This window comes from Impatiens glandulifera, chromosome 3, assembly GCF_907164915.1.
Source record: "Impatiens glandulifera chromosome 3, dImpGla2.1, whole genome shotgun sequence".
Lineage (NCBI taxonomy): Eukaryota > Viridiplantae > Streptophyta > Magnoliopsida > Ericales > Balsaminaceae > Impatiens > Impatiens glandulifera.
The window spans coordinates 16,816,658-16,839,317 of record NC_061864.1 but is presented as its reverse complement, the minus strand read 5'-3'; the positions used below and the strand labels follow the sequence as shown (position 1 = coordinate 16,839,317).

Sequence of the window (22,660 nt, the reverse complement as noted above, 5' to 3'; positions counted from 1 at the left end):
AAATTAACATATTTTTTTTGATATTTAAGTTATATGAAACTAATATCTTAATAATATAAATAATATATATTCAAATTATTTTTTAAACATAAAAATTGAATGGTATTTAACAATGAAATTGAATAAAAAATTAATGTCCATTTCAATTATCCTCATCGTTATAAACTTTAAATTCACGTTAATTTTACTTAACTTAATCACTTAGTCAAAAGACTATCACAATAAAAAATAAAAATAAAACTCATGTTATCACAATTTATTGTTATATTATAAATTTGTTAATAATTGCTCTTATAGCTCAGTTGGTTAGAGCACCCGTTTAGTAAGCGGGAGGTCTTGAGTTCAACTCTCAATAAGAGCAAATAAATGTTTTTTCATCGTTACTTTAATTTATGGTGTTTGAGAAGTTATCTTTGTTTTTAATGAAATAAGAATTTGACCAAATGAGGTAGGTTACTTTAATTTATGGTGTTTGGGAAGTTATTTTTGTTTTTAATGAAACAAGATTATGTGTTTGCTTCATTCTCATATTATATTGGTTGGTTTCTATGATGTTTGAAAAATAAGAGAGACTCAATGGAAGAGGAGAAGGGAGGAATATGATGTGTTTGATTTTAGAATTAAGTTGGAAATAAATAAAGTAATTGACAGAATAAATGTCCATTTGATGTTGAATGAAAAACCTCAAATAATAAATGTTTGATAATTTATAATTCGAGCCCCATATAATTTAACTCAGAGTTTGAGTCTCCGCCTTAAGTTCGAGTCTCATAGTAATTGGGCCAATTTTATTTGAATGCAAAATAAGATCAAATGAAAGAAAAAACAATGACTTCAACTTTAAATAAGAGCAATTAATTATTTTTTCTTTTTTTTATTGTCTAGTTTTATTTTAATGCAAGATGAGATCAAATGATGCTTTAATTATGTTTGAAAGGGACACCATTTTGTTTAGTCCACTAACCCAATCTTAGGTTGGGGCCTGCATGAACATATGTGCCAACCACTTACATTACATATCATACAATTACATTGAAAAATAAAAATGTCTTTAAATTAAAAGGAAAAACATTATTACTAGAATCATACTGTTTTCTTCATATATAAATAATTCATTTGACAAAATTGACATCAATTCAATTTTATACTATGTTTCAAACAAACCATTTCACACTCTTTAGATTAAGTAGGACCCTATAAAAAAAGAAGCTAATTATAACTATCGTTGGATCATCTCTATCATCAACGGCTGAAATTGAATCCCAGCACCCACTATCTTCTTCTTCTTCGAACAATTTGAAGATCAGTAGAGAGAGAGAGAGAAAGAGAAATCAGTGAAAGCAGTGGTGAATGGATCTTTAATCTTTTAGATCTCATGATCAATTTCAATTATCGGATCTGAATTTGATCAATTCCGCCATGGGAGTACAAACGGACCGAATTAAATTCAACGTAGGAGGAAAGATCTTCGAAACCACTGCAACAACCCTAGCAATAGCCGGCCGCAATTCATATTTCGGCGCACTATTCGACGACGATTGGAATCTCCAATCTCAAATCTCCGGCGACGAACACTTCATCGATCGTAACCCTAACTGTTTCGCCATCCTCCTCGACCTTCTACGAACAGGCGAACTCTTCATCCCATCAAATATTCCAGAAAAACTCCTCTACAGAGAAGCCCTCTTTTACGGTTTATTAGACCACGTCCGGTTCGCCAAATGGGGCCGGTTCGACGGCAATCGTCTACGTCTGTCAAAATCCGTCACCGGTCGCGCTCCTGGAGACGGAATCGCAATCCGAGCCGGACCTGACGGCGGCTGCTGCGTTGCTCACGGAAGTATGGTTCACGTCTATGATTGGATGATTGAAGAACATCCTCCGATCAATCTCGATTGTCAGAGGGTAAACGACGTCGGATGGATTGATTGTGATACGATCGTCGTGGCCGCCTGCGAACGCCTCGGATCGCCTAACGCCGGCGGTATGGGGATGTTTAACGCGTCTTCGGGATCGCTTAGACATAAATTCCACGTGGCACATCATCATCAGGTAGGTTAATTATTTTCTATATTTACTAATAAGTTATTATTTATTCTTATTGTGAAAAATAAAAAATCATTTCTTTATGTAGTTCAAAATTTTTAGTTTTTTTTAATTAGTACAAAAACATATTATATTTATTAAGATTTTTGTGATAAGATTATTATTATTGATGATAAACTCAACGAAATATTCAATGAAAATAAGTCCACAAATAAACGTGGCATACGTGGGTAGGAGAGAGAAAATTTTCAAATGTCCTGAAACGGTAATTTCAGGTCCTGAAACGATCATTTTGGGAACCCAAAAAAAATTCTTCCCGAAATGACTGTTTCGATACTCAAAATGAGTGGTTTCGGAGCGCTTTTGGGACGTGGGGACACCTGACAGGCCACGTCGGATTCGTGGACTTACTTTCGTTGAATTTTTCGTTGAATTTTTCGTTGAATTTATCGATATACTCTTATTATTATTATCCTATATAAATCTATCTTTTGAGATTCGAATAATTTGATAAGAAAAAATTATTTAATAGATGAAAAGTCTAGTTCTAACTTAAAACACTTTAAACTAAAATTTTATTTTGGGTTTTTAGAAAATGACACATTTTCACTAATCCTTTTTACTTTATTAATGTTAAAATAAGATTATAGTTGTTTATTTTTGGCTAATTTTGTTTATTTAATAGTAAGAAACTATGAATACATTATTTCATTAACTCTATATTGAATTCTTTAAAGGTGAAGAGTTACACGGCTGGTGCGTTAAGTTTCAGCCCGGATCAAAAGATATTCTCTAGTTGTAAAGGGCGATCAAATGAATACGGAATTGGAGTTTTCGATCAAACTATCGGAAAACAAATCGATTTTTATTACGAACCAATTGGTTGGTCGCTCGGTGAAGCAGACAGATTACAATGGTTAAACGGAACAAATTGTTTGTTAGTCGCAACATTATACCCGAGAAAAGACAATTGTTACATAAGTCTACTTGATTTCCGGGACAAGAATACGATGGTATGGTCTTGGTCGGACATGGGAGCTCCGGCTACCGACGAGAGGAGGGTTTGGGATGCGATAGCAATGGACGAGGCGAATTCTATATGTGTTGTAAACGAGTACGAGGAGTTAGGGTTTATGGACTTACGAGGAGGGTCTGGGAGTGTGAGATGGTGCTCGAGAAGTAGGTTAACAAAAGGAAAGATGCATGACGAGCCGTGTGTACCGAAATTGGCTTTGCATGAAGGGCAATTGTTTTCATCTATGAATGATACTATTTCGGTGTTTTCAGGTCCCGATTGGGTGTTGACTTCGAGGCTACAACGCGGATATGGAGGTTCTATATGTGATTTCTCGATAGGTGGTGATCGACTTTTCGCTCTTCATAGCGAAGAAAATGTGTTTGATATATGGGAAACTCCACAACTTCCTATTCTTTAAATACTAAATTATTTGTTATACTTATATATAAAACTCACATAAACAAAAATATATTATTTTCATTGGTTTTGAAGTAGATAGATTTGATGGGGTTTAAGTGAGAACTAGTAAAAGAATGAATATATGTACAATTGTTTTATTAACCTATTTAACTTATAAATATAAATGTGTCAAAAATAAGAATTAGGGATCATACATTTAATCACATCAAAATAGTTTCAGGGTTATGACTATAATAATAATTAACCAGATTTGTCGGCATCCTCGCTGACTTTATCGGATCCGCAATCCACAGGAAGAATAAGGATCCCAAGAAAAAAGATTTTTTTTTTTTTTTTTTTTTTTTGTTAAATAACTATTTATTATTTTTCTCAAATAAAACTTTTTTTATCTTCACAATATTCATTGCGAAGATGTCATAATCGCACAGTTTCATTGCTTATTGATTTTTTGAACATTACAAGCTTTTATATTTTTTCTTTTTTTAACAGTTTCATTGCTTATTGATTTTTGTTCGAGAAACCATTACGAAGGTAAATATAACACATTTTTTCTTCATGATATACCCAAAATAAAATAGTAAAAAAAAAGAAGATGGATCAAATTTTATACTAGACTTCTTCTAAAATATTTTTCAAATAATAACATTTATATTAAATAAAACAAATAAATCATAAAAATTACAAATAAAATAGTATATATATATATAAATAACAAATTAATTCTTATAATTCTTCATAGCACAGAAAACTATTTACATAATGCAAAAAAATATATGTTTTATTTTTAACTTTAAAAACATAATTTAATTTATTAGATGATAAAAAAGTCAATATTATTTGCTCATAGAAAATAAATAAATAAAAAAAATCTTTTTATTATTCTTTTTTTGCTGCATGTCCTATTAGTGATTCACACGTTTCCCCTGTGCGTGGCAACGGAAGTCGGCAGGCGATCTGCAATTTTCAGCTCAAGGAAGAAGACGACCACGACAGTTTCTCTCTATCTCTTTCCTTCATTCGTAAGTTTCGTTTTCATCTTGATCGCTTAACAAGAACACACAAACGACCACAGATTATACACAAAACAGAGATTCATCGCATCCCGATTTACAGATATCATTATCAATATCATAGATTGATTGCAGAGCTAGAGACTGTATATCTTCATTTCTATTCTCTACTCCAAACTGTAAATCGTCAGCTCCAAACCAATCCCCATCTGGCACATGTCTTACTTCGTGACAATTCGTAATAACTTTTAGTCAATTGGAGACGCCTTCTTGTTCTTCTTCTTCTACGTTGTTTTTGTTCTAGGGTTTGGTGAATTTGACGTTGATATAGACTATGGCATTATTTCGCAAGTTGTTTTACCGCAAGCCACCTGATGGTCTGCTCGAGATCTCCGAGAGAGTCTACGGTATGTGAATTGTGAATTTAATTAACTGTTCATTATATATAATTCTATTGATTAGGTATAACATTGATTGGATTATCAATAAAAAAAAAACCATAAATTCATTACAGTTTTCGATGCCTGTTTTACAACTGACGCTTGGGAAGAAAGAGATGTAAAATCATATGTAGCAACTGTTGTTGGTCAGCTTCGTGATTACTATCCTGATGCTTCAATATTAGCTTTCAATTTTCGTGAGGGGAAGACAGAAAGCGAGATTGGTAATGCTTTATCAGAGTATGACATGACTATAATGGATTATCCTCGACATTATGAAGGATGTCCATTACTATCCATGGAAGTGATTCACCATTTTCTTAGATCAAGTGAAAGTTGGCTTTCTCTTGGACAGCAAAACGTGCTGTTAATGCACTGTGAACGTGGTGGATGGCCAGTTTTGACATTCATGTTAGCTGCACACTTGATTTACATGAAACAATATACAGGAGAACAGAGGACTTTGGATATGATATATAGGCAGGCCCCTCGTGAACTTTTGAACCTGTTATCGCCGTTAAATCCAATTCCTTCTCAATTAAGGTATTTGCAGTACATATCAAGGAGGAATGTAGCTTCAGCATGGCCTCCTTTGGATAGGGCCCTTGCACTAGACTGCGTTATATTGAGATTGATACCTAATTTTGATGGTCAAGGAGGTTTTCGCCCAATATTTCGCATATATGGCCAAAATCCTTTCCTCTCGGGTGATCGCACACCCAAACTCTTATTTTCTACTCCTAAACGGAGCAAAGTTGTTCGGCACTACAAGCAGGTAACCAATTTAGTTTTTATATTTGGATATTTCATAAAACCAGTTCCTCCTATCATGAGGAGTAATTTCACTTTTGGACATATTTGAGAACTCTTCTCTTTATTCTTGTTTTTTGAAGTTTTTCTGATGTTGTACTGGTTTATTCTAGGTTGTTTTGAGTGACTTATGATGTCATAACTTGGGGTTTTACTGGTCTTTTGTTGGATGTTTCTCTGTAATCTTCTCAAAATGCGGTTTAATAAAATATTTTATCATTAAAAAACAATAAATTTTGCCTTGTTGTTGCAGGATGAATGTGAGCTAGTTAAAATTGACATCAATTGTCATGTTCAAGGGGATGTTGTTCTAGAGTGTATCAGTTTGCATGAAGACATGGAAAGAGAAGAGATGATTTTCCGAGTGATGTTCAACACAGCTTTCATCAGGTCAAATATTTTAATCCTTAACAGAGATGAAATCGACATTTTATGGGATGCCAAGGAACGTTTTCCTAGAGAATTCAGATCTGAGGTGCTTTTCTCAGACATGGATGCCGCAGCATCTGTAGTTCTTTCTGAGTTATCTTGTTTTGAGGAGAAAGATGGACTTCCTATTGAAGCTTTTGCTAAAGTTCAAGAGATGTTTAATAGTGTTGACTGGATAGTTCATAATACAGATGTTGCACAAACTGATTTGGATACTCTAGCATTATCAAATCTTGTACAAGAGAAGTTGAACACTTACTCTCATCATTCCAATGAAACTACTAGCCCTTTGTCACATGATAGTAAAACTTGGCTCAAACTTGCTTCAGCATCACTTTCACCGAAAACACCCCCGCCACCACCACCACCGCCTGCTGTCAGTCATTCACTTGACAAGCATGCTGAAACACTAACCGAGGGTTCTTGTCCAAATCTAACTTCTCCCATGATGCCATCTTCTGATTCAGTTGTTGGCACTCGAGTGCCACTAGCTTCACATCCACCTGAAAGAATACCTTCTTCTACTCTCCCTAGCTCATCTATGGACGTCAATCTACCAATGACTGCACCACCTCCTAAACCAGCTACCGATGCTAGAACACCAACTCCTACACTTCCACATTCTCATGCTCTGAATTTGCCGGCTACTGATTCAAGTCAGCCAGTGAATGCGAAATCACTAGAGCCTTCTTCAATTGGACCTTCGCCTAAATTAACCTGTTCAGCTGTTCCATCTCCACCCCCACCCCCACCTCCAAGCAAACCGGTCATTCTATCACCACCAAGTCCTCCTCCTTCTCCTCCACCTCCAGTTCTGCATAGTCCACCACCACCACCACCCCCACCCCCACCCCCACCTACTATTGTTTCATCTTCAAAAGAAAATCAAGAACTGAAGACTACCCCACCTCAGGCAGCCTCGTCTTTGAAAGAAAATCAAGAAGTGAAGACTACCCCACCTCAGGCAGCCTCGTCTTTGAAAGAAAATCAAGTGAAGACTAGTACACCTCTTCCACCACCTCATACAGCCTCGTCTTTGAAAGAAAATCAAGAAGTTAAATCTCCTTTGCCTCCTGCACCACCTCCTCCTCCTCCTCCCCCTATGAAGGACCAATCAGATATGAAACAAGAACCTTCTTCAATGATTCCAGGCCCTCCGCCGCCACCTCCACCTCAACCTTTAAATTCATCTAAGGTCACTGCATCACAACATACTACTGGTGCACCATCAGCACCCCCTCCTCCGGCTCCTCCTAGCTTGGGAGGTGTAGGTGTGCCTAAAGTTCCTTGTCCTGCACCACCAACTCCAGGTGGAGCAAAATTAAAGAGCTTTTCACGATCAACAAGTTCAAAAAATAACCCAACTAAGAAATTGAAGCCACTGCACTGGCTAAAGTTAACCAGAGCTGTGCAAGGAAGTCTATGGGCTGAGACACAGAAGTCTGGTGAATTTTCCAAGTGAGTGTATTGTCATTTGAGAAAAGACAATTTCTTCCACTTCTTGTGTTTCTGTATCTTCCTATTCGTTGACCATATATATTCTTTGGTCATAGGGCACCGGAGATTGACATTACAGAACTCGAGACTCTTTTTTCAGCAGCAGTTCCACCTTCTGATAAGAGCGGAGTAGGTGGAAGCTCTCGTGCTAACCTTGGAAACAAGCCAGAGAAAGTGCAATTGGTAACCAACATATTCTGATTATTAGTGTTCCATCATGATTACATGAGTTTATCTTTCTGTTCATTTGGATATTTCAATATGTTCTCTGATCTAGTTATAGTTCAACTTCTTTCTTTATGGTGGTAGAGCCAGATGGATCTTAAAACTTAAATGAAGTTATGTTTGCTGTAGGTTGACCATCGCCGGGCATACAATTGTGAAATTATGCTTTCAAAGGTCAAAGTTCCATTGCAGGAATTGATGGTAAGTTAACATTGTCTGTCCTCTCAAGCTATTGAGGTGTACTTTCTTATTGCTAAAGTGAAATATAGCAATCGGTTTCAAGTCCTCTTTTGATTTTCTAATTAGCCTTGTTAGCAATTTTGCTCTCTTTGTTGAGTAGCAAAAACTATTACATCACATGCATTGCTCTAGACATTGCACCACTTTCATGTCGTGTCAGCTGAAATGCGAGCCGTGGTTACTTCAAAATAATAATTTTTTATATACAAAGTTGGATTTACACAAAAGTACATAATACTTGCCAAATTAAATGCTAGAAGTGAGTCTTTATAAATTTATATAAAGAATGAAGGTTTCATATCATTTTAGCATCATATAGTTTGGAAAGGAAGAATGACTCCTTGTGGAATCGTGGCAGAGTTCAGTTCTTTCCCTGGTGGATTCGGCTTTGGATGTTGATCAAGTGGATAACCTTATAAAGTTTTGCCCAACAAAAGAGGAAATGGAATTGCTTAAGGTAAGGGGTGTCTTTGTTTATCACAGTTTCATGTGTTCCAAACAATTTTTTTTATTATAACATTTTAAGTATCAAAGCATCAACCAAAATATCAAATTGCCCTTTATTTTTATAACATTTTAAATATTAAGTACTGAGTATATTTTAGTCATTGAACCCAAATAATCCATTTTTCATCACAGAATGCTTTTTCCTTTCCAAAAAATAATAATAAAAAAAAAACTACATCAAGTAGCCTCTTAGTCATCTGACCTCTATTTTCATCATTCCAGGGATACACTGGAGACAAGGAAAATCTTGGAAAATGTGAACAGGTCTCTTTTGCTCTCATTTTGGTTGTCGCAGTATTCCGTTGCTTTTGTTGACTTAGAATTCATCAGCCATGATATTTGCTTGACAAGATTTTATTTTATCTCATTTATTGGAATAGTTCTTCTTGGAGTTGATGCAAGTTCCACGAATCGAATCCAAGCTGAGGATTTTCTCGTTTAAGATGCAGTTCCAATCCCAGGTCCGGGTGCTGGCATTAAATCTTTTTCCTAAAAAGAAGATGATTTCATTTGCTCAAGTTATTCATATACTTACCCGTTTTTCAGGTTACAGACCTACGAAAGAACCTGAATATAGTAAATTCTGTCTCGGAGCAGGTGACTAGTTATTCTTCTTGAGACGCCTCTTTGCCTAGAGATGATATGACTTAAGATTCAACATCTCACTATTGTTCATATTTTGATCAGGCTCGAAGTTCTGTCAAATTCAAAAGAGTTATGCAGACTATTCTATCACTTGGAAATGCTTTGAACCAAGGAACTGCTAGGGGTGAGTCCAAAAGCCATATTATTGTCTTATTCCATATGAAATTATGAGACTTTCATGTCTGTCTGTGGGTAGTTTAGAGAAAAGAGATGGTAATGAACTTACTATTATTGAAGGTAAGAAACTAAGCATATTTTACAAGTAAGATTTGATTTTGGTTTTTCAATGTTTAGCCCTATTTTGACAGAATATAACAATTAGTTCATGTTCTTGTATTCCACCAAAATTTATAAAAGAAAATGTTGGATACATTTGGTAAATTTATACTTTATAGTTAATGAAATATTCAATCTGAGGTTTCTTATTATGTTAGTAGAGATTTATCTGAAAACTGTATTCCTTAATTGATTAACCTTCCACGTGTCTTTGTTTCTTATTTTGGATTTTATTCTTTTCTCTTTTGTTGCAAAAATCTATTCTACAATGAATAATGGTTTCTCTCCTTCCATGTGCCAAATTATAAATAACTGCATTTATTCATGTATTTTGCAAAACCTCTTTCAGGATCTGCTATTGGATTTAAGTTGGATAGTCTTCCTAAACTTACTGATACACGTGCAAGGAACAATAAGATGACACTCATGCATTATCTGTGTAAAGTAAGTACCGATAGATACTAAATTGCCTTAATTTTAACTATTATTCAAATATAGATCTGAAAGCTAGTTAGTGAGCCTTTTCGGTACGTAGATTTTGTCCCACTGACAAAAAAATTCAAAGAAATAATTCATCTAGCACAATCTATAACTTTTAAACCCATTAGGGTAGTTCAAGTGGAATAGTCTTTCCAAAGAGAACAAAATTCTCAGGTTTGATTTCACTGAAAACACTTTAAATTGAAATTAGGACCATGACCCATAACTGATGTTGTACTAGCTTCCTAAATTCAAACAAAAAAAAACTATAACTTTTCACTCATTTTACACTAAAACAAAATCACTTTTACTTTGTTGAAAATGAATGTTTTATTTAGTTCTTCCTGTCAACAACAACTACAGGTGTTGATTGATAAATTACCAGAACTACTAGATTTTTCGAAAGACCTCGACAGCCTGGAATCTGCTTCAAAGGTAGTGTTTTTCTTCATTATGATAAATTGTGATCTCAAGTTCAATCATATTGTAGAAACAAATGACTTCTTCTATTTTAATCCATTAGATACAACTGAAATTTTTGGCGGAAGAAATGCAAGCAATCAGCAAAGGTCTGGAGAAGGTCATTAACGAATTATCTATGTCTGAAAGTGATGGACCCGTGTCTGAACAATTTCGCAAGGTATATGAATTATGCAAATTACAAAAACCTACATAGAGATCATTAACATTCATTTTATCAAAAAAAAAATTTAAACAATAAAAGAGAGCAATAATAAATAGGCTGACACCTACAATAAAAACTATTTTTTTTTATTAAACCATAGTTTATTCTGTTGAGAAAGCTAACAAGATGTTGGAAAACGATGAGAAATAAGTAAAATAATTAATTATATCGTTATCATGGTTGAGATTCTTTCCTTAAATTTGTTTATTTTTTAATGTGTAGACTGTGGTATGGTATTTTTCAATTGAGTTGTTCTTGAATTGTGCACTGCATATATTATATAATGAATCTTCCAGGTTTTAAAGGAGTTCCTTTCTTTTGCTGAAGCTGAAGTGAGGTCTCTAGCTTCTCTGTATTCATCTGTGGTATGATATTCTTATTAGAAAAATATGCATTTCAATAATGTTGGTCTTTACTCATATTAAATCTGAGTTGTTACCGCATTTTTACTATATATGTATGTATAGGGGAGAAATGTGGATTCGTTAATTCTTTACTTTGGCGAAGACCCCGCTCGCTGCACATTTGAGCAAGGTAACTAACCCTCTTAGTTTTTCTTTTTCTTTGGATGCCCCTAATCGGAATTTTCTTTTTTTTTTGTATTTTGGGTTGGCAGTTGTGGCTACATTACTGACATTTGTGAGGATGTTTAACAATTCACATGAAGAAAACTTGAAGCAAGTTGAAGCAGAGAAAAAGAAGGCAGAAAAAGCATTAGAAAATGAGAAGCTTAATAATAATACTAATAATAATAATAATAATAATAATGTTACAAAGAAGGAGAAGGTCTCTGAAAACTTGTTACAGTCTCCTGTTAAAACGATCAAATAGGGTTTTTTATTTTTATTTTTTTATTTTCTTGTGATATTTTTTTACGTATGAATATAGATTATTATGATAATTCTTTTTACATAAAAAAATGTTTATACGGTTGCAAGTATATAGTTTTGTAGAGATTGGGGACGGACTCTAGATTTAAAATTGGGTGTGCTAAAATTTAATGTAATAAATTATATATATATAAATAATATTTAAATAATATGAGCTCTACCAGATCTTATAACATAAAACTTATCATCTATATCTACATCTTTAGTTAAATCTAGTTCAATATATATTGTCAAACTCAAATTGTCGATAAAAAATCAATCCTTCATTTTATTACGAAGTTTTGTTTTCACCTCCTTTCATTGTTGAAAAAATATTCGCTCAATAATAGCGGTAAAAACATGTAATGTTAAAATAAAATAAATCAATTTAGTTAACATATCATAATATTTTGATCTCTAATCTCGGTTAATTGTTAACACAACTCAACAAGTGTAGAAATCTTCAAATTCTAAATCACATCAAGATTATAATGTACCCATTCATATTTCAATGCAATAATGTTTCACTGTAAATATTATCACTATTAAATGAGTCTAATACTTTTTTTTTTTTTTGTCTAAAGATGTATTAAGAGATAGATTTTTGATTGTCAGAGACAGAGTGTGTAGGTGGAGAATTTTTATTAATTTGACGATCTCTTTTTAAAAATGTAAAGATATCAACGTTTTTCTTTTATTTGCAACAGATTGATGTTCTAATTATATATATATACCAAATTTTTAAAATTAAGTATTTTATCGAATAATTTAATTTAAAATGAAAAAAAAAAATCAAGTAAACATTGAATTGAAAACTTATATTAAAATAATGAAAAAATAAAAAATTCTACTTTATTAAACATACATAAAATCAGAGGAATAAATTATAAGGAAGGTTTGAGTTTTTTTAAACAACTTATAAAAAAAATTAATTAAAAATTAGGAAGGAATTAAAGTATATATACATAATATACTTGGAAAAGTTATATATTTTTAATTTAAATTAATTATATATAATATATTATAGATTTTTTTCAATATTAAAAATGAAATTATAAAATAAAGAAATTTTTTTTTTCAGGGGTGGACTTAAGCCCACCTCAGCCCGATAATAAATTCGTCCCTGATAGAGATAATGTATATAGCGCAAAAGTAATGGCGCGGGTTTCATCCTCAAAGATGGCGCCACTCACTCGAGTCTTTCGAAGTTGGATTTCGATGATGCAATTTTGTTAATCTTTGGCCTGACTTTTAGAAGGTGTTCCATATACTCTCCTTGTTGTGTTTTATAATTTGATTTAGTAAATCTACCGTAAGATTATTTAAGATTATAAGAATAAATCTAATTAGACCTTAAATAAAATAAAAGTTAGCCAAAACTAACTTTCTCTTTTTTTAACCCACCTTCTGGCATTGACCAGCAGCGGTAAAAGTGGGGGACGGAAGCATCCTTTCTTGTCCTTTGTTCTCTTCCTCGAGATGCAAGTAATCAGTAAAATTATTATAGGCCCACTTTGATTCCCAAACGTTACGTTAAATGAATGGCTAACATTTCAAACCCCTTTTTTTGTTTGCACATACAAAATTACACTGCACTATCCACTAGGTAAGGTAAGTAAACACAATTTCATTCTCAACTCGAATAACATGGATGGTTCGGATTCTTGTTTCGGGATGATTTTGAGTAAAAAAATTTGATAAAAATATTTAAAAAATATTAATGTTAATAAAAAAATAAATAATATTTTAGTTAATGAATTAAGATTTGATATTATTTTAGATTAAGTTAATTAAATAATTCAACAAAAAAAAACCCATATAAACTTAGGACTTGTTTGACGAGAGTGTTTTTTGAGTTTTATCCTAAAAACCATTATTTGATAAAAATTAGAAAAAAATTTGTTTTTAAAATTTGAAAACTAATTTACCTTTTAATTTTAAAGGATATAGTGTATGTGAGAGAATGATAGTTTAGAGAGAATAAAATTTGAGGTAATTTTAGTATTTAAATGATAAAATTATTTGATTTGATGGTTAATAAGATGTTTGAGTTTTGGAATAAAAACTGGGTTTTATCCCCAAAATTCTTTCATTAAACGAGCTCTTATGTACTAAATAAAATATAAAATTTATTCATATCTATCAAATATCGGGAATTATAACATTTTGGTTATTTGAATTTTTTGGGATTTTGTTAAAAAATATATATATTGTTTAATACAAAAATAAGTTATTTGAATTTTTTTATTTGTTAAATTACTATAATATTTTTTTATATTTAAATTTTTTTTTTTTTTTAAAGATAAAGTGAGAGTGTTTTAGTATTTAAGTTTGAAATGAGTGATTTAATAGTAATGTGATAGAGATAATATGTAAAATAATTACATATAATAATAAAAAAAAAATACTAAAATACTTGCATCAAACTAACTCTACTAGCCAAGCCCTAAATTAGACCAAGTAAAAAAAAAGTTGTAATGACATATTTTGAATAGAAAATATATTGAAAATAACTTTACAATATTTTGGCCCTCAACCTCATGTCAGCTCACATGTCTCGTCCCCTTTTTTTTAATTTTATTTTCTTCTGTCGCTTTCACCTTTCTTTAATTCTTCTTAGAACAGTAAAGTAATAATATAATTAAGTTAATTGGCTGGCTTTAAACACATTGGATTGCGTTAATCAATTATTTTCTAAAAAGTCTAATCCATCCCATCCCCTTCTTTACTCACATTTTCTTCTCTTAAATATATATATATATATATATATATATATATGATACAGTTTATAAATCTTATTTATTTCCAATAATCCACAGATCTATCTTATTTGTCAAATCTTGTAATTAATAAATTACAAGATTTATATAATTTTTTATTTTATATGTTTTACTAAGATCTTCCTAAAATATATATGTACGAATTACAGTTGCTGACTATTTACAATCTTATTTGTCACGTACCTTCTTCTTCTTCTTTAATATTCCCAAATCTCTCTCTCTCTCAACGGTATACACACACGTCACAGTTCTCGCCTACCTCCTCCGTCATTTCTTCACTTCCAAGCAGCCATTGTTAACCTACTGCTAACTAACACTCGCCAAATCTCTCCATTGAAGAACTTCTCAAGAAAGACTTTAATAATACTGTTTAATGGAAGTGGGGAAACGGAGGGGAACCACCACCACCGCCGCCGCCGCCGCAAGAAACGGTGTGGTTTCAGGATCGATTTGGGAGAGTAGAATGAAGATTGATCAAGTCAAGGGAGGTATTAAAGTCTTCAATGGCGATGATGATGATAATGATGATGATCAAATCTCTGACATCAACAACAACATTAACATTAACAAGAAGAAGAAGTTGAAACCAAAACTCACTCTTGCTACTACCCCCATTGGCAAGAGGAAGACATGGAAATCCGAGAACTCCAGCCCAAACCCAATTCAGATCGCAAGGAATAAGCTGCTGGAGGATTCCCTCCAACAATTGAAGGAAACCACCGACGACGACGACGGCGGGATTCATAAATTCTCTCTAATTCAGACGCCACAGCTGAGGAAGACGAGATCTGAATTGGGTAAGGAAATGATCCTATCTTTAGTAGTAGATGATGATATTGGAAATGAGAAAACCCCGATTCGAAGAATCAAGTCGAGATTTGAAGAATCTACTAAGGAGGTGAATTCTCCGGTCAACAAGATCCCGATTCAGATTAGAAAGGAAATCGGTGGATCAGGGGAGGAGGAGAGAATTGAGAAGAATCCAATGCCATCTGGATCTATTGACGAAAACAACGAGAAAAACCCATCCAATAGTAGTAGAAGCTCATTAGATATTGAACAGAAGAAACCAAAGCCTGAGAAGATTATTACTATTGATGGAACTGTGGACCAATCTGACATAATAGAGATTGAATCTGCTCCGATCAAACTGATGTTGGATGAAAAAAAAGACGAGATCATTGAAGAAAAGGAAATAATCATCGGGGTTGGGGTTGAAGAGAAATCCAAACAAGTAGTGAATGAAGTGAAGAAGAAGAAGATGATGATGACGAAGCAGATCCAAGAAAGAACAGTACCCATCGTCAAGAAACAAATCCCATCATCATCAAAGCCTAAATTTAACAGAGTTTCTCAGAGACACAGCAGATTGCAGAGTTTAGGTGAGTAATCAATCAATCAATCAAATATTATTATATTTACATGGGTTTGATATATAACAATTCTCTTTGTTGTCTCTGATTTGTGTTACAGTTGATTTGGTAATGTGGATAGATGTATCAAAGTCAGCATTTGTGTTTGGATTTGGAACATTCATAATAATTTCATCTTCTTACACAAATGATGTAAATATCAGGTTAGATAGATCATCATTCAATCAATCACTGTAGTAGATCTTGAGAAACATGGCTGAAATTAATCTCAATCATGTTTTTGTTTCAGTTTGATATCGGTTGTTTCCTACCTGGGTCTAGTCTATCTTGCTGTGATCTTCCTGTCCAGATCCATTATTCGCAGGGGAAATGAAGTTGCAGACAATGGTAACATTGATAATGATGATGTTGATGAATTGAATGAAAAGTATTATGTAATTGGAGAAGAAGAAGCAATGTGGTTAATGAGGAAAATCCTTCCTTATTTAAATGAATTCCTTCTTAAACTCAGAGCCCTATTTTCTGGGGATCCCTCTACCACCATGAAAGTAAGTAAGCTCAATTTCTCTCTCTTCTCTTCTCTCTCTCTCTATTTCTTGAAAATTGAAAAGCTGTTTCTTGTTTCTGTATTGTATTATCAGTTAGCAGTGATGCTGTATATTTTAGCTAGATGTGGAAGCTCCATTACCATCTGGAAGATGATCAAATTCGGTCTGTTTTCTCAAAAATAAAAGAATGATGGGCATTAAATTATCTGACATAGAAAAGACTAACTCTTCTGGTTATTATTTTGGCAGGCTTTATCGGAATCTTCACAGTACCCAAAATTTGCTCTTCTTATTCCACGCAGTTCACTGCCTATGGTAAAGTTTTAAACTCACATGCAAAAAGATTAAAGATTTGGGACCCAACAAAAAAACAAAGGGGGGACAGCTGGTAACGGATCTTTTATTTTTTCTATTTTAAGGAAATTTCTGGTTTAGAAGATTTCTGGACGCTTGGGTTTCATGTTCTCATAAGAAAGCTGTTGCTGTCGGGATCTTCACTCTTATCTGGAATCTATCATCCGTCGTTGCTAGATGTTGGGCATGTAAGTATGTGTATATGAATGAATGAATCATTTCTAATAATTTAAATATTATAATATTGAAATCTATCCATTGTTGGGTTTGGATCGATGCAGTGTTTATGCTATTTGTGGCATTTAGATACTATAAGGAGTCCAGTTTGATGATGAACAGAGATGTTGGAGAAGAAGATGATGTCCAGAGAAGAGAGGACACGTGCCAGACTCCCATTGGGAAATCCAGTGGGAGGAGAGTGAGATCGACCTTATTGCATACTACTACTACTTCTACTGTTTCTATGAAAGAAAAGAAGAGATATTAATTCATGGTGGTGGAGGATAAATAAATTGGTTCAATTATTCATTTATTTTCCATTTTTCTGGTTTTTTATTATGTAAATATAAGTATGAAATGTATCTTCTTTCAATTTTTACAAAGAATTGTGTTTCATTTTAAATATGATAATCCAAAAGGTTTTTATTCAAATGAATTAAGTTGCAACCGCAAGAATAAGAAGTATTCAAAACCTACATATGTAGAGTGTTTTTTTTTTTTTGTCTAAAGATGTCTCAAATTTAAATTCTTTTATTTAAAACACACAGTATTAAAGGTGTAATAATTATATAAGGTAAATACTATTAGTTTTTTTAAAGAATAGTTCAGAAAAAAAAAGTGTGTTATGTTATAAGAAGAAAATTGTATAATTTTTATATTTATCAATAATGACAATTGCCAACCCATATTATGAAATGGGTTCTTATGTTAGGGCCCACTATCATTCTTTTTCACTTTTCTCAAATCCAATTATATAATTGAATGTGATATGTTTCTATATGTACAATGATTAAAATCCATATTCAATAGACATATCCGCAATTCATGCAAGGAATAATAAAGATATCATGAATATTCAAGATTGAATTAATAGAGATGCGGATAAAGTATGTAAGTTCTTACCTAATTAGCTAAGAGAATAAAATTTTGATATTTGATTTTGGTTTAAAATATCTTATGGTAAGAAAATATAAGTTATGCATTAATATGTGTCATCATTACTTTTTAAAATTTTAAAAAAAATTAACGATTTTAATTTTAAGTAAATTTTAAAATAATTAAACTATTTTCGTTTTAAATTTATGATAATAAAATTTTACGAGTTTATAAATAATTTTAATTTTATATTAAAAATATTATATTCCACTGAAAAAAAAATTATATTTATAAATTAAAAATATATAAGGTTTATTCAAATTAATATACTTAATTTTGAAAATTTAACTTTTTTATTGTATCATATACTTATTATTATTTTTTAATTAATTATATATTTAAATAAATATATAAATAATAATATAATATAACTAATGTTTTTTTTAAACTAAAATTTTACTATTTCAAGTCAGTTCTCGATTTTACGCGTTTATAATTTATCAACGACTTTAAATAACTCTCAATTTTTCAAAATAAACTCTAATATAAGGTAAACATAATAAATCTTCCTCCGTCCAATTCGATTCTTTGATGGCAACCACTTTGAACTTTTAGTGGATAAAAAGTTCAGATTGTTATTATATCATATATATACATCATGTCATCGTATAGACTGTCAATTTTCTAAGTTAAAACATAATTCTAAATTAAAGTCTCCAGTTCTAGTGGTATAAGGACAATAATTAAAGCAGACAATGGTAGGCTTAATGGGACAAGAAAATAAATAATAACAAATTTAGGCTCTCTTTTATTGTTTTAATGGTTAATTAAATTGAACCGATCAACCCATTTCATGTTGAGATTCAACTACTCAAGCCTTTCCCCAAGTCCTCTCTCTATGGGCCTATAGATAACAACTTTGGTATTCACTTTACAATCAGACACTTAAAATAAAAAAAGACTATCTCAATTCTCAACTTTGTGTGGATCATTTAAAAAAGGATCAATGATAAAAAATTGTTTCTTTATGGTTGTACTTTGCTATAAACTTAGCATTTATTTGTGAATATTATAACACTTCATCTTCTAATACAATAATATATATATATATATAGTTGGCAAACAAAATCACTTACACTTTTTTGTTCAATTATTTAAATTCTTCTTGCTTGCTTGTTTGCTTTCTTTTACTTTTGGCATCTTAAACAATTACTTGTAGACTAAAAATAAAACCAGCTAGCTAGCTAGCTAGCACGCACCCCACACCCACACGGTTGACTCTAACTAACTAATTAACACCCTTCAATCATTTATAATATAAAGTAATTAAACAGATCAACTTTTATTAATAATAACATTGCTAATTAATTAATTTATTCATCATCCTACCAATTAAAGATTAACCAATTTAATTATGAATGCCTTTTCAATTGAACAGTGAGGATATATGAATTATTGATAATTAAGTTAATGCTAATCATGACAGCTCACTAAGATTAGGTAATCCCAACAATTAACCAGTTAAAAAAAAGAAAGAAACAGGGTAGATAGGTAAAATATATTAAGCAGCCAAAAAGAGAATAATAATAATAATAATAATCTAGGTGAAGCCAAATTCTACGTACATAAGGTGGTGTCGTATCAAAACAGTTGAAAATGGAACCTTATTTGTCATTTTTCATTTTTTCTTTACCCTTTTACCACCAGACACAAACGGGTCGGGTCGGGTTAGGAAGGTCATCTAATCTATTATAATAATATTACCGGGGGTTCAGTTTGGAGTAGGAATTAATAATAATTAATTATTAGCGATGAAGAAGGTTATTCATTGTTGAAGGAGTGTTGGGGGATGAGGGGCCGGCAGCAGCAGCAGCAGCAGCAGCAGCAGCTCCGGCGGCGGCGTTGGTGGTGGGCGGTGGCGGAAGGGGATTCCTAGAGTGACACGTGGCGGTGGAGATGGCGGTGGCTAGAGATATGGGCATGAGACAGAGTCCCTTCCCTTGTAGGTATTGCATGGCCGACCCCATGTCTTCTTCCATTAGCTTCGCCACCCTATTCTCCGTTACCGTCACACTGTCGTTAGTTGACGACGACGGCCCACCATTAATACTACTAGTACCACCACCCCTTGCTGCTGCCTACACAATATTAATAATAAATTATATATTAAAGCTAACCCTAAAACTAACTGACTGACTAACTGACGGGAAAGAGAAAGAAGATCATCAGAAGAAGAAAGAAGTGAAAGGGAAAGGAATCTGGAAAAGAAAGAGCACGCCTGCTCTGCTTCTTCTGCTGCTGCTGGCTTTTTCAGTTTTTATCGTTTAGTGCTTCTTCTTCAATTTAGGGTTTGTTTGATATTTGGTTATTGGGATAAAACCAGGTTTAGAGTATTTTGATAACTTTTATGTGTACTCTCACTGTATGCATATTGCTCTGTCAAGTTTGCAGGCTTGAAGGGCAGACAGAGTTTATGGAGGATTCCATTTTTTTATGATCCAACTTCTTACTAATCCTAATCTAACATGATGATTTCAATGAAATTCAAAATGAATAATCTGAGTATACTAACCTCTGATGAGTTATCGGCGACAATGGGCGCAACCACCGCCCCCGTAGCACCACCAAGTCGGCTCATGCTAAGGACCTGGCCGGAAGTTCAGATTCCGATCAGAATAATAATAAATAATCTCATTGAGAAAAAGAAAGAGAAAGGAGTATACTTTGACTTGGAGCTGGAGGAATTTCACATAATCGATGATCTCATCTAGCATTGATGCCTTATCAGACTGTCATGAATCCAAAGAATTTCATATTAAGAATCAATCTCCTTCAGAGTTTGTTAATGGATTGATGGAATTGAGGAGGAGAAGATTACCTTATTGCCATTTGGAACAAGTTCTTGCAAGGCCTTCATCCTCTCTGCAATCCTTTCTCTACGTAACTGACACAAATAAAGACTAAATGAGAAGACAATGGAATGGAATGGAAGCTCAAGAAAGGTAGGTTATAGAGATATACTCTTTCAGCTATGCTGTGAGGATCTGTTGCTTGGCCTCTTCTAGCCCTAACTCTCTGTCTAGGTTGTCCAGGGTTTCCTCCTCCTCCGGCAGAGCTAATTGAAGGAGCTGCTGCTGACGAGTTCATCACAGCAGCAGCAGCCGCCGCGGCTGCTCCAAAATCCTGCACCAACCGATCGATGAGAACAAACGGAATGACTAGTAATTTCTCTGTTGAGATGAACAACTAACCTGAGGTTGATGAAACTGATTTGATGTTTGACCTGAACCGAGAAGAGATCCGGCGTATCCATTATACAGATTTTGAACTGAAACATTTCCACTCTGCAATATTTGTTATGCTTAATCAAAATCAAACAATCTATCTCCGATTATCATACCTAAATTAATTAAGCTTACAGGATTATTATGAGCAGAGAGGACGTCGTTTCCGCCTCCCAAACTAAGAGGCAAGTGAATCAGTCCAGTTTCATCAGCTATTGAACCATTTCCGCCAACACATCTCGATTGCATCGATGATAACTGCTGCCTAAGAAGCAATGCCTTGGCAGAACCGCCGCTGATTTGATGCTGGCGGAATTTCGATGAGAGCATAACCGACTGATCATCGAATTGCAACTGCTGAACATTCTCCTGATTCAACTCGTCAACCGCTAGGTCTCGTGATTTCTGAGAGTCGATTGAAGGAGACGACAAGTCCCACGGCGGTAACTTAGGGTTTGCAGTTCCCATAACATCTGGCCACGAACAGGAAGAAGAGCCAATTGAAGAAAACATTTGCTCTAGGAAATCGTCGTTAGACGAAGAAGGATCGAACTGAGAGTTCATTAGACTGTTTCCAGTATTTTGCTGGTCTTGCATAGACATCTGCTGCGATTGTTGATTTAAGAACGAACTCATCGCCTGCATCTCTCTGCTTCGAGGCTGCATTTCACTGTTTCATAATTTCAGTTTCAGATACAAATCACGTCATTACCTACTTGATTCACTCCATTTATCATCATGAAGTTTTAGAAAGATGAAAAGGAAATGGCGAATACCTGGATTTCGGCTTGCTCTGTTTCTTTCCTTCCGTCGTCCGTTTGATTATGCTTTCTCTCTCTCTCTCTCTTCTGTAGTTAAGGAGATAGAAAGAGAGAGTTCTCCTTTTGGAAGAGAGCTCATCAACTCCATTAATACTCTCACAAAACCCAATGATTCTATCTCGCCAACCACGTTATTCTCTCTCCTCAGATAAGTTAAATCTATTTCTCTTTTATTAAATCAATTAATATTCTATCTAATATTAATTAATCACCTTAATATTTTTTAGGGTTTAGATAGGAGAAATCAAAAATAATAATTACATACACGGAGAACTTACTTGAGGTCCTGAATTTGAACTCGTAAAAAAATAAGGAACACTCAGTAAAATGTCGGAGAGTTTTCACTTTTCTATCTCAATTAACTATAAAGCTACTTCTGTCGTGAGAGTTTTCACTTTTCTAGCTCAATGAACTATAAAGCTACTTCAGTCGTGACCTTTTTTGTACATCGATCTCCGGTGTTTTACCGCCTGTTTAATTGGTTAAAGTTGTTTGTGTGCTATTTAATTAACCTGCGGGATTAATCGCATTCAATTAGAGGATTGGAGCTCATTGTTCTAAAAAAATTATTACAAACAGAAAACAAATTATGAATTTAGTTATTTAATGAGGGGCATATCACATGTCATGGTTTCGAGTTAGTCAAGCGTAAAGTTCTGCTCGTTTGATTAATTAGTTAAATTTATTTATGGGCTATTTGCTTAACTCGAAATTAGTTGTATGTATTCTGTTGGAGTTTAAAAAAAATTAGAACAAAAAAAATAAATTATTAATATAGTTATTTATATTATAAAAAATACAATAAATT

The 22,660-nt window shown here is 33.2% G+C and overlaps 4 protein-coding genes and 1 non-coding gene across 5 annotated transcripts; 4 read left to right on the top strand and 1 right to left on the bottom strand.

The window, feature by feature from the left end:
- Window positions 1-287: 287 nt before the first annotated feature.
- Window positions 288-361, top strand: TRNAT-AGU. Its single transcript has one exon. It is a non-coding gene; the product is annotated as a tRNA-Thr (tRNA).
- Window positions 362-1,309: 948 nt separating this feature from the next.
- Window positions 1,310-3,500, top strand: LOC124930934 (BTB/POZ domain-containing protein At2g24240). Its single transcript, XM_047471310.1, has 2 exons — window positions 1,310-2,052; window positions 2,784-3,500. The coding sequence occupies exons 1-2, from the start codon at window positions 1,420-1,422 to the stop codon at window positions 3,480-3,482; spliced, it is 1,332 nt and encodes a 443-aa protein (XP_047327266.1). The 5' UTR covers window positions 1,310-1,419; the 3' UTR covers window positions 3,483-3,500.
- Window positions 3,501-4,403: 903 nt separating this feature from the next.
- LOC124930932 (formin-like protein 18) lies at window positions 4,404-11,636 on the top strand. Its single transcript, XM_047471308.1, has 16 exons — window positions 4,404-4,901; window positions 5,009-5,709; window positions 5,998-7,631; window positions 7,727-7,853; window positions 8,025-8,096; window positions 8,494-8,592; window positions 8,865-8,906; window positions 9,023-9,103; window positions 9,189-9,239; window positions 9,330-9,411; window positions 9,913-10,007; window positions 10,407-10,478; window positions 10,567-10,683; window positions 11,025-11,093; window positions 11,196-11,262; window positions 11,345-11,636. Exons 1-16 carry the CDS (start codon window positions 4,829-4,831, stop codon window positions 11,557-11,559), a joined length of 3,597 nt encoding a protein of 1,198 aa, XP_047327264.1. The 5' UTR covers window positions 4,404-4,828; the 3' UTR covers window positions 11,560-11,636.
- A 2,934-nt stretch (window positions 11,637-14,570) lies between these two features.
- Window positions 14,571-17,180, top strand: LOC124931388 (reticulon-like protein B21). The gene is made up of 7 exons (XM_047471838.1): window positions 14,571-15,759; window positions 15,851-15,953; window positions 16,040-16,298; window positions 16,392-16,461; window positions 16,548-16,613; window positions 16,718-16,840; window positions 16,934-17,180. Exons 1-7 carry the CDS (start codon window positions 14,751-14,753, stop codon window positions 17,137-17,139), a joined length of 1,836 nt encoding a protein of 611 aa, XP_047327794.1. The 5' UTR covers window positions 14,571-14,750; the 3' UTR covers window positions 17,140-17,180.
- Window positions 17,181-19,273: 2,093 nt separating this feature from the next.
- LOC124931923 (bHLH transcription factor RHL1) lies at window positions 19,274-21,955 on the bottom strand. The gene is made up of 8 exons (XM_047472506.1): window positions 21,808-21,955; window positions 21,167-21,701; window positions 20,999-21,091; window positions 20,769-20,930; window positions 20,626-20,691; window positions 20,471-20,536; window positions 20,320-20,394; window positions 19,274-19,885 (listed from the first exon to the last, which is right to left on the bottom strand). Exons 2-8 carry the CDS (start codon window positions 21,695-21,697, stop codon window positions 19,553-19,555), a joined length of 1,326 nt encoding a protein of 441 aa, XP_047328462.1. The 5' UTR covers window positions 21,698-21,701; window positions 21,808-21,955; the 3' UTR covers window positions 19,274-19,552.
- Window positions 21,956-22,660: the final 705 nt, after the last annotated feature.

Coding starts and splice junctions, on each gene's coding strand:
- LOC124931923 (XM_047472506.1), bottom strand. CDS start 21,697: ATGCAGCCTCGAAGCAGAGAGATGCAGGCGATGAGTTCGTTCTTAAAT. Junction 20,537..20,625: donor TTGTTCCAAATGGCAATAAG/GTAATCTTCTCC, acceptor GATTCATGACAG/TCTGATAAGGCATCAATGCT. Junction 19,886..20,319: donor TCGCCGATAACTCATCAGAG/GTTAGTATACTC, acceptor AATATTGTGTAG/GCAGCAGCAAGGGGTGGTGG.
- LOC124931388 (XM_047471838.1), top strand. CDS start 14,751: ATGGAAGTGGGGAAACGGAGGGGAACCACCACCACCGCCGCCGCCGCC. Junction 15,954..16,039: donor ACAAATGATGTAAATATCAG/GTTAGATAGATC, acceptor TTTTTGTTTCAG/TTTGATATCGGTTGTTTCCT. Junction 16,462..16,547: donor CTGGAAGATGATCAAATTCG/GTCTGTTTTCTC, acceptor TTATTTTGGCAG/GCTTTATCGGAATCTTCACA.
- LOC124930934 (XM_047471310.1), top strand. CDS start 1,420: ATGGGAGTACAAACGGACCGAATTAAATTCAACGTAGGAGGAAAGATC. Junction 2,053..2,783: donor ACGTGGCACATCATCATCAG/GTAGGTTAATTA, acceptor AATTCTTTAAAG/GTGAAGAGTTACACGGCTGG.
- LOC124930932 (XM_047471308.1), top strand. CDS start 4,829: ATGGCATTATTTCGCAAGTTGTTTTACCGCAAGCCACCTGATGGTCTG. Junction 7,632..7,726: donor AAGTCTGGTGAATTTTCCAA/GTGAGTGTATTG, acceptor CTTTGGTCATAG/GGCACCGGAGATTGACATTA. Junction 8,593..8,864: donor AGGAAATGGAATTGCTTAAG/GTAAGGGGTGTC, acceptor TCATCATTCCAG/GGATACACTGGAGACAAGGA.